The sequence below is a fragment of the Hemibagrus wyckioides genome, linkage group LG07 (genome assembly GCF_019097595.1).
Source record: "Hemibagrus wyckioides isolate EC202008001 linkage group LG07, SWU_Hwy_1.0, whole genome shotgun sequence".
NCBI classification, from domain to species: domain Eukaryota; kingdom Metazoa; phylum Chordata; class Actinopteri; order Siluriformes; family Bagridae; genus Hemibagrus; species Hemibagrus wyckioides.
Window position 1 is genome coordinate 3,974,112 of NC_080716.1, and position 10,000 is coordinate 3,984,111.

Sequence of the window (10,000 nt, forward strand, 5' to 3'; positions counted from 1 at the left end):
CTAAACCGGCGGCTATCAGCTTCCCGTTAGCGTGACGTGACACCTGTGTGTTTACCGTCTCACCTCGTCACGTGCCACCAGAGTGATGAAGGCTCCTTGTTTGTAGCACTCCATGGCTATACACTTCCCGATCCCACTGCTGCCCCCGGTCACCTGCGCACGCGCACACACACACACACACACACAAATTACACAATGAACACAAATACAATCACTTTTAAAAAACCACATCACACTCCAAAGGGGGAGTTTTATTTGATTTTTTTAAATAATAAAAGGAACATTTCTACACATTAAGACCGTCGAGTTATTAAAATAAACAATTAAATAATAACTTAATTAAAAATAATTAATAATAAAATCATTAATGTGGCATATGCTCAGTCGTCAATTTTGCACCAATCACGTCTCATATGCAAATGATCAAAGATCACCATGGCAACCTAAAGAAAAAAACCCGCCTTTTGAGTTTTAGCCAGCTATCTGATATTTCTGCAACACCTGAAGAAAACGTTAACGCGAGATCTCACATTATAATACGCTACGGTTGCTATGGCAACATGTATTATATCATATTGTTGTGGTAAACATTACATTTTATACACCACTTTCATTTCTAAACAAATAGTTAGTTTGCCGTCACATAGCTAGCTAGCTAACTAACGCAGGTGGGGTTTTTGCGTGAGGGGCGTTTCCGCGGGTGCGTAATTTGCATACCGATGAATATTCAAAAGAAACCGTGTTCGTAAGTAAGATAAAGGGGATGATTCGTGCTCGCGCCGTTTCTCGACTTCAGTATTAATTATTTTTAAAACGTTCTACGCATTATATTCTTAATAACAAAAACGGGGGAAATCTTACACGGAGATATAAACAGGTTTAATACAATTTTCAAGAACAAACCCGTTTATTTGAAACAAGTGCACTTACCACGACATGGGCCCCGTTGAGCTTCAGCGGTTTGGGGCTTATTAAAGGCGAGATCATGTAGAGAAACAGGACAAAGGCGACCATAAAGGCAGCGAGAATTAAAATCATCATCATAATGAAGGGAAGAAATGACCAGCCGGAGTGTGAGAAAAGCCAGTCCAGTATATCTGAGCTCCAGAAAGCCTCTTCGGAGGGCATGGGTGAGCCTTCAGGCCGAATCCCAAATCTCTGTGAACTCACTATATAGGTGCACTTTAAGCGAAACCACAATAACAGCCTACCTAGTGCACTTTATCTGGGTAGGGATACTATTTAGGACACAGCCGCGCTAGCTAGTTGACAACAAGCTAACGCCTTTTACTATAGACTCGATAAATACCGTTCTTTTCAATACCACAAAGATTCACATTTTCATCATTTTTCAGACATACGCCATAACATACAATGTCAGAAAACCGTAACGATGTAAAAGTACACTACAGTGTAGGTGCGTTTCGGCCGTTAATTGTTCCCGAGCTAACTCTGTTCACTAACACAAACCAAAACACAAGCGCCGTTCCACGAACCGCGGCTCGCGCTCCAAAGCAAGGCTTCTGGGATTTATAGTCCTTCACGCGACCCTCTACTCCGCTCGCCGCACGTTAATGAACTACAAATCCCAGAATCCAACATGGACGCCGCCTTTTGCCTCCTTTTGTGAAGGGGAAAAGGTCTTCTGTAGCAATGAAGCTATTCCATAATACGGGCCTGTGAGGAAAAAATCTTAATAATACTTTAAAAAGAAAAGAAATATTAAATAAAAAAATCTTAATAATAATTAAAAAAAATATTTTTTGTTATTACCTGGTATATTGTAGGAATAGTATGACAAAAATTATTGGTAAAAAAAAAAAATTTTAAATACACAAAATGTCCTCATATATTGGGTGTCAATTTTTTTTGTACAAAAGCTAAAGCTAACGTGTGTGCTAAACCGCACAAACCATAAGAGGTGAATGTATTTAAAGGTCATTATTCACAATAAAGAGTTGCATTAGCGGTCCAAACGCCAACGCTTTACCTCAGAAATAAATCACTCTGTTCTGCGCTGGTTTAGGAAAACAATACACAATGATGAAGTAAACCCTGAGCCAACATGATTTACATTTTGTTATCTATTACATGTATATTATTGTTGCCCAAGTGTAATAAACTCGTCCAGCCGTGAAGATCCCGTCGATCCCGATCCACACTCTGACGCAGAGCTCTGAACAAACGAGTGTTTTCCACCGTGTTCCTTTTCAATCTCATCTTTTATTTACACGTGTATGATAAAAGAAGTACATGAGCAACACCAAACCCTCTTAAAGAGCTCCGAAACAAAAAACAACAACAAGGGGCTATGAAGGATAAAATGTAAAGCTCGCTATATAGTAAACCCAACACCGTGAGTGTAGAGGAGTGTAGCTGTGTAGAGTCAGACGACTAAAGAGGGAAGGAGAACGAAGTGATGTGCAAATCTGTCTCTGGTTTTTGCCGTGCATAAATGTTTTATTGAGTTTTATGAGACAGACAAACAAAAATTTTGGTTCATTTTTTTTTTTTTTTTTTTTTTTAAAGTACTGACTGTAAAGACTGTATTGAAGGCACAAGTTTGATGCAGCAAGATGGTCAAAAAAAAAATTAAATAAAGATTGGATTTGCGTGACATGACTTTGGTCACATCCCATAACCGTTGACCGAAAAGAACTGGAAAGAAATCTCAATTTCTAATATATATATTTCTGATATTTGCTACTTAAAGATTCCCAATGCTGTAATTAGAACACAAAACATTTATATAACTTGAGCTGAAATCACCATCATGTGACCATGACACCCATCAGAGCCCGAGTCGACTTCTCCTCTTATTGTCCACTCCGGTGACGATGGCGGACGAAGCAGCTAGCTAAAGTGCTAACACGATCGATGACTTTCAAACCCGGCTAACAAACGAGTGTGCTAGCTGGACGACGTGGCTAGTGAGTTAGTCCACACAGGACTTCATCGTTCTTGCTTGTGGTAGCCTGCAGAAATCACCATGGAAACGAAGGCTATAATGAAGCTAGCACTAGCGATCTCCTGAGTCGTGAGGGGAAGTCGACTCAGGGCGCGTTAAATCGGAGGCCGAAGGTCAAATCGTCGGGACAGAGTGATCCGAAATGTTCCGGAAGAGACGGGATATTTAAGGGAAGTTTTCGACATGGCGTGACTCTATAAGAGAAGCTCTATGGACAGATTTAAAGCGTCGTCATGTGCGAATTGGAACACAGCCCTCCTGAGACTGAGGCATGTGGTGATATTCAGCATGCAGAACCTCCTCACTGCCTCTGCGCTGGATAGATAGTGTCCTAAGTGCATGGAAGCGTGCAGTCAGGTGATGATAATAAAGTTTGTAGATTATCATGATGGGGATTTTTCTGACCATCAGCAAAATTAGTGCGACAGAAAATCTTTTCTTTCTTTTTTCTTTATGTAGTGGATCCAAATAAACCGGGAACGCTTTTAAAAAAAACCAACTAAATGTTAGAAAACCAATGGCATAAAGGTAAATCGGGTCCCAATGTAGGCGCCAGACTGGCCTTTAACTGATCTGTCCTTCCATTCGCCAGTCCAACAGGAAGTCCAGGAAGAACAGAGAGGGGGAAAAAAAAAGTGGAAAAGACGACGAGGAGAAGACTTTACAAATCCTGGACTCTGCTGCTTCGGGTTCCTTCCTCAACCCTCCTGGCCGAAATCCTCTGTGAATTTCTTCAGCTTCTCCAGATCCTGCTCATTCACCGTGGGCTTCGTGTTGGCCAGCGATCTCAACATGTCCGCCTGAGAACACATGGCACTATATAAATACACCCTGATCTGGGATCAGACTTATATACAGAATAATTAGAATAAACACAGGAAATCTGACCCAGTTTATAAACGTGTGAGAATGAGAGTGCAGGAACTAACTGCTGATCTAGGATCAGTTTTGATGCACTATATTCCTCTGGTCATTCTCATTAGTTTATTAATACTGATCTCAGGCCAGTTTTGGTGCTAGACAGACTAATTAGTCCGTAATTATACAGACTAAATACTGATCTCAGGTCAGGTTGGACGCTATACAGACTAATCAGGACGGGACCATGAATATAAACACTGATCAGTGATGACTTCTGATGAAGATTCTGGAACAGCTCACCATGCTAACCACAGGCTCCAGGAGTTTATCTCCAGGAACCTCCATCCACGACATCTCCACGGCCTGAGGATCCCCAGGAGAGCACGGGGTCAGGAGGTCATCCATGATCACGCCGGGATTGTCTCGGGACGGCCCTCGTACCTTTAAAAAAATGTGGGGTAAAAGGTTTAGCATGAATAGTAGTGCTGTGGTATAAAACACACAAACACACACACACAAGTGCAAGAACAAGTGACTCAGGGACTCGTACCCGTTTAAAGTGTGTAGCAGATTGCACTTTCCTGACAGGCTGCATGAGAGCGTCGCGGACGATGATGCTGATGTCAGCGCCCGAGTAGCCCTCGGTCTTCTTGCCCAGAGTGATGAAGTCGGCGTCGGTCAGGCTGTTGGGCGTGGTGCCCAGGTGGAGCTTAAACATGAAGGAACGGGCGTGTTCCTCTGGCAGGGGGATGTAGATACGCTTCTCAAATCTACACACACACACACACACACACACACACACACGTTCAGCTCAGTGTACAGGCTCATTGTTAGTGATGTAAAAACAAAACCCTTCAGGTGTTCCGATTTCAAAGCAGGTAATGTGATTATAATCATAACCGCAGATATAAACAGTAACCGCCCGCGCTTCTGCCGCCGGTGAGTCACACGGAGATGAAAAACCTGTTCTGAAGCTGAAAAGAGCACACGTCACTCATGTGTGAACATTTCCTACTGCCCCAGTCATTGTTACTCGATGTGGCGATAATCATGCGCTGGGATGATGTGTACGAGACGACGCCCGGGTGATTACAGTCAGAGGGCGTAGCGGACCAGAGGCATGCGGTGATCGCATTTCATCTGACATATTCGACTCCTCCCACTGCTCATATTAACGAGCTGCGGTTGTTGCCATGGATACATGCTTGCTCACCGTCTCCTGATGGCGGAGTCGAGTGTCCATGGGATGTTGGTTGCGCCAAGGACCAGGATTCCTTTGTTGTCGTTTCCAACACCTGAGAAACATCGAGAAGTGTAAAGTCTCGAGTCACAAAAGGTTCCAGGAATAAAGGGCGGGGCTAGCGATGCTGTTCATTGCTGATTGGTTACAAGAGACACAGATTAAAAACCTCTTTTATAATGTTTTGCCGATTTATTGTTTCAACCTGCACAATTAATTCCTGGAAAATAAACAATTATCACGTTTATGTTCTGATTATTATGGGATGTATATCTACACATTAATGGCAATTAAATTTCAGAAAATAAAAACCTTCAGAAGAAAAGACATCTGAAAAGTTACTCTGGTTTAGGTTCTGGTTCCTCACCCTGCATCTGCACCAGGAACTCGGTCTTGATCCTGCGAGCCGCCTCGCTCTCGTTCTCGCTCCTGGAGCCGCACAGGGAGTCGATCTCGTCGATGAAGATGATGGACGGACTGTGTTCTCTGGCCAGTTCGAACAGATTCTTCACTAGCCTGAAAAGGTAAGGCAGCGAGGAACCGCGGGAATCAGGGTGGAGTTTAAAAACAAACACTTTATCAACACTCACACTAGATAAAATAACTGCGACAAAAGTTTTTATTTATAGTACTCATATAGACCCTGCGGCTCAGGGCTTTCCGGTTGTCTTGACAACAGTGTGTAATGATGGGTGATGATTACTGAAGTGTCCACTTTCGCTTCCTGCATCTGTCACTTTCTGTTCAGGTAAAATTTCAAACATTTATTTATAGTCAGAGTTATAGTCTTAGGAGGTGTGGTCTTGTCAGTCTCAGTAAAAGAATCATGACCTCAGGGCTGGTCAGTCTCAGTAAACAAGGTGGCCTCAGTGCTGGTCAATCTCAGTAAAGGAGGCGTGGCCTCAGTGCTGGTCAGGCTCAGAAAAAGAGGCGTGGCCTCAGTGCTCATCAGTCTCAGTAAAAGGCGCGGCCTCAGTGCTGGTCAGTCTCAGTAAAAGAGGCATGGCCTCAGTACTGGTCAATCTCAGTAAAAGAGGCATGGCCTCAGTACTGGTCAATCTCAGTAAAAGGCGTGGCCTCAGTGCTGGTTAGTCTCAGTAAAAGAGGCGTGGCCTCAGTGCCTCACTTCCCATCTACACTATAAACAATCCTGAGATGATCTTCGAGAACTCACTTCTCACTTTCTCCCAGCCACTTGGACACCAGGTCTGAGGAGGAGATGGAGAAGAAGGTGGAGTTGTTGGCCTCGGTGGCCACGGCCTTGGCCAGGTAGGACTTTCCTGTTCCAGGAGGACCGAACAGCAGGATCCCTCTCCATGGAGTGCGTTTACCTGAGGGCGCAGAGAGAACCTCAGTGATGTCACACTACTTAATATGCAAATCAGCTGAGAAGACTGAGGCAGCTTCCTGTGGGGACGAGAAAACACTCACCTGTGAAGAGGTGAGGGAATTTAATGGGCAGAATGACCGCTTCCTTCAGGGCCTCTTTGGCTCCTTCCAGTCCGGCGACATCGTTCCACTGGATATTCGGTTTCTCCATGACGATGGCTCCTACACACAAATTTAGTGCACAAGTTAATGTTTATTACCATCATCTGGTTATCTGTCCATTCATCCTTCCAGCTACTCATCCATTCATCTACCTGCTGCAGTCATCTATCTATTCTGTCCATTTTTCTAGCCTCAGTCAATCTGTTCATCCTCCATCTACCAATCCGTCTGTTTATCTCCTCTCACAGTGACTCATTTATCCTTCTACCCTTCCTCCATTTGCTAACTGATCCATCCATCCATCCTAGACTGATTCTCCCTGTCTAATAGCTCTACATGAAATAATCCATCCATGTCATTTTCCCACTTTTACTGAGGAGGAAAGAAGTGGAGTGGTGTGTAAACAACAGACCTGAGAGTTGGTTCTGGAATTTCTTCTTCTCTGGATTTTCTCCTTCATCGCTGTCGTTTCTGGAGGAAATAAACCAATCAAAGATAAATAAATCACCGTGTGAAATCTGTGAACACGACATGACACACACACCCACCCACCCACCCACCCTTTTTCATCAGACTGTGACTCCTTGACGGGTTTCGCCGGAGCGTTCTCCTTCTTCTTTAGATACTCCTTCAGTTTCTCCGCCCGGTCCAGATACTCCGCACATTTGGCTCTGATGCTCTGTTTGGCTTTTTCCCCCTGAGCTTCATCTACAAACACACACACACACACAGGCTGTGAGCTGCAACACACCAAGAAGGAGTCTGGATACTCAGAGTAAGAGTAATCAGACCTACATTTGATGACGTGTAGGAAGTACTGAACGGCGTGCTGGTACAGCCTCAGCGCCTCCTCGTAATTCTGCGCCTTGTCCTCCTGTGCCGCCTTACTGGCCAGATCTATAGCTTTCTGCAAAAACACAAAAACAAAACCGCTGAAGCTCCAGAAGAAACTCGGGCCACAGGTTCAGGTTTGATCAGGACAAAGTATTTTTTAACTACACTTTGTATTGAGAACCTAGCAGCTCAGACACTTCCTAGCCCAGATTTCTAACGCGCCATCGTTTCTATAGCAACAGATCATTCCTAGATCACTGTGTTAGTGACCGCTCCACATACAGGCTGATCGTGGTGAAGAGTTTGTGTAATGTTCCTGGAAGGAGTCTCCAGTATCAGGATCAGTAACAATCACTTCCTCACACCACTTTTGCATTATTTCTCTATAACAACATTCAAAATAGAAAGATGGGGTTTTTTTCCCCCCCCAGTGCAATATTTTGAAGGAAGTAGTTGAGTAATTGTGAATAAAAAACAAGCGCGCGTGACATTCCGATCTGGTCATTTGCTTATCACAGTGCTTGGACCCCGGTGTTCGCTGCTAGTTAATAGTTAAACGGGCTAGCTCGCTAATTCCTGTTCAAACACTACGATAACTTCATTCAGCTCAGACTTTTTATAATAAGTTTTTTTAAAACATATATATAATTATATAATAAAAAGGACATAATCCACTTGGCGTGCGTTTTCCCATCAACAAACAGTAACTAAAAACAAACAAAGCTATGCTAGGCCACCGAGAGATGACGTTTCGCCATGGCTCCACCCCAAACACCTCCGTGCGCCCTACCTAGGTCGCCTACTGCACAATGGCGTCCACACCCCACCTAGTGCACTACACTGCCCCACAGCAGGGCGATTGGGATACGGGCAGAAACTCAAGCCTTCAGACTTTGTTGTGGTTCAACAGCGAAGATAAACACCACAGAACTTCCCTCGGGCACTCGTTACGGTTATTAAATCGAAATCCACACGATTATCGGCGAATTATTTCGCTAGCTAAGCCGGCTAGCAGCTAACGTTAGCGTCAACTTACCTGCAAGTTGTTGTTGGCAGCCATAGGGGCTGTGGAAATACCGCGATTTCACTAAAAGACGGCGTGTTTTTATTCCTGCTGATAATTTATATTTAAATAAAATTTTGTTTTCCCCCAAAAAAATTAGTCACTGACAGGAACCGAGGAACTCGTTCTCTACGGCGTTGTTATTTTTAATCCTACTGGATAATGGAGGAGAAAACTTCCGCGTTAAAAAATGTCGTGTGTCACTTCCGCCTGCGACAGTCACGTGTGCGTAATAAAAAAAAAACCCTGTGACGCCACGACAGACGCCCCGCCCATCTGGGCGCGCCTCAAGCTAGACGAGGGATTGTTTTCCTGTTTGTTTGTAGAACAACGGGATTGATGAGAGGGAAAAAGGGATAGTTAATGAAAAGCGGGTAAAAAAAATTAAAAAGGTTTTATTAATAATTAATAAAACCTCTCACACGGCAGAATAAAATATTAGAATACAGAAAAAAGACGTTTTATATTTTAAAAAAACCGTACTTTATGTTCATTTTTTTTAAAGAAAAAAATATTTTTGTCAATTTTGCACGACAAAACTAATATAATCGTTTAACAAACAAAAAAAAAACTCATTTGTTGTCCATCATATAAAAACACAAACAAACAAACCTTTGGATTTGTTTTGTGATCAAAATTTTACAAAAATTTTTACAAACTCAGGTGACTGAGGGTCAGAAATCACAACCTTTTGTGGAAAAAATTCCTCAGTAACTGTGTGTGTGTGTGTGTGTGTGTGTGTGTGTGAGAGACATCGCAGAAACGACACAAGGAGGATGAGGAGAATCAGCCTTCCAAGAGGAAGTGGACCGTAAGTGGCGTAGTTGGGGGAGTGACTCATCGTACGTAAAGCTGAACACTGATTGGCTGATCACACACACAAGGTTAGTCATTATTAACAATCTAATAAACTGTACCAGACTCTCCACTGCAGTGTAATGTCCACGTCAGGTGCAGAAGAACCACAAAACTACTCTTTCAGCAAGAGCTGTAGTCTAATCTGGGGATTTATATCACTAATATCTGGCAACCCGTTTAAGATTTCAAGGGAAAGAATTTCTCTCTCTCTCTCTCTCTCCCACACACACACACACCTAGAGATTAATTTTGTTCCATAACAAACAGACTAAAGGATGTTTTTGTGGGCAGTCACTGGTCCAGATTGTTACAAGGATGAGCTGTAAAGAATGCACCGTTCTCACCGTAGAGTAGAGATTTAAAAAAAAAAAAAAAAATACATATTAGAATGTTATGTTTCAGGATTATTGGAAGCTTGAAGGTCTAGAATACGTGTTGTACTGTAATCTGAAACTAGGAACTAAGAGCAGGATGTGGAGGATCTGCTGAGGAACCTGTTTCTCGTCCAGATATTCCTGCAGCTTCTCGGCACGGTCCAGGTACTGAGAGCACTTCTCTCGGATCTTCTGGTTCCCGTCTTTCCCTTGAGGCTCACCTGAGTGCACACACACACACACACACACACCACATTACACACCTGTTAACACATGTTTAAATAATTCTATGAAAACCATCACGACAGCAT

At 43.2% G+C, this 10,000-nt stretch overlaps 2 protein-coding genes across 3 annotated transcripts in view; both read right to left on the reverse strand.

The window, feature by feature from the left end:
- kdsr (3-ketodihydrosphingosine reductase) overlaps positions 1-1,511 on the reverse strand; it is a 15,251-nt gene extending 13,740 nt beyond the window's left edge. The window contains exons 1-2 of the mRNA XM_058393807.1: positions 931-1,511; positions 64-153 (exon numbers count right to left, since the gene is read on the reverse strand). Coding sequence (XP_058249790.1) covers positions 64-153; positions 931-1,128 — 288 coding nt within the window. The 5' untranslated portion in view covers positions 1,129-1,511. The remainder of the gene's footprint in view (positions 1-63; positions 154-930) is intronic.
- A 692-nt stretch (positions 1,512-2,203) lies between these two features.
- Positions 2,204-10,000, reverse strand: part of vps4b (vacuolar protein sorting 4 homolog B) — an 11,005-nt gene continuing 3,208 nt past the window's right edge. Inside the window, exons 3-13 of one of the 2 annotated variants that reach the window (XM_058393805.1) lie at positions 9,810-9,910; positions 7,356-7,467; positions 7,121-7,268; positions 6,973-7,031; positions 6,501-6,620; positions 6,244-6,400; positions 5,437-5,585; positions 5,043-5,124; positions 4,380-4,599; positions 4,130-4,270; positions 2,204-3,768 (exon numbers count right to left, since the gene is read on the reverse strand). In XM_058393805.1, coding sequence (XP_058249788.1) covers positions 3,667-3,768; positions 4,130-4,270; positions 4,380-4,599; positions 5,043-5,124; positions 5,437-5,585; positions 6,244-6,400; positions 6,501-6,620; positions 6,973-7,031; positions 7,121-7,268; positions 7,356-7,467; positions 9,810-9,910 — 1,391 coding nt within the window. In that variant the 3' untranslated portion in view covers positions 2,204-3,666. Of the gene's footprint in view, positions 3,769-4,129; positions 4,271-4,379; positions 4,600-5,042; positions 5,125-5,436; positions 5,586-6,243; positions 6,401-6,500; positions 6,621-6,972; positions 7,032-7,120; positions 7,269-7,355; positions 7,468-8,430; positions 8,633-9,809; positions 9,911-10,000 lie in introns of those variants that run through there. The other variant, XM_058393806.1, reaches the window with a different exon arrangement.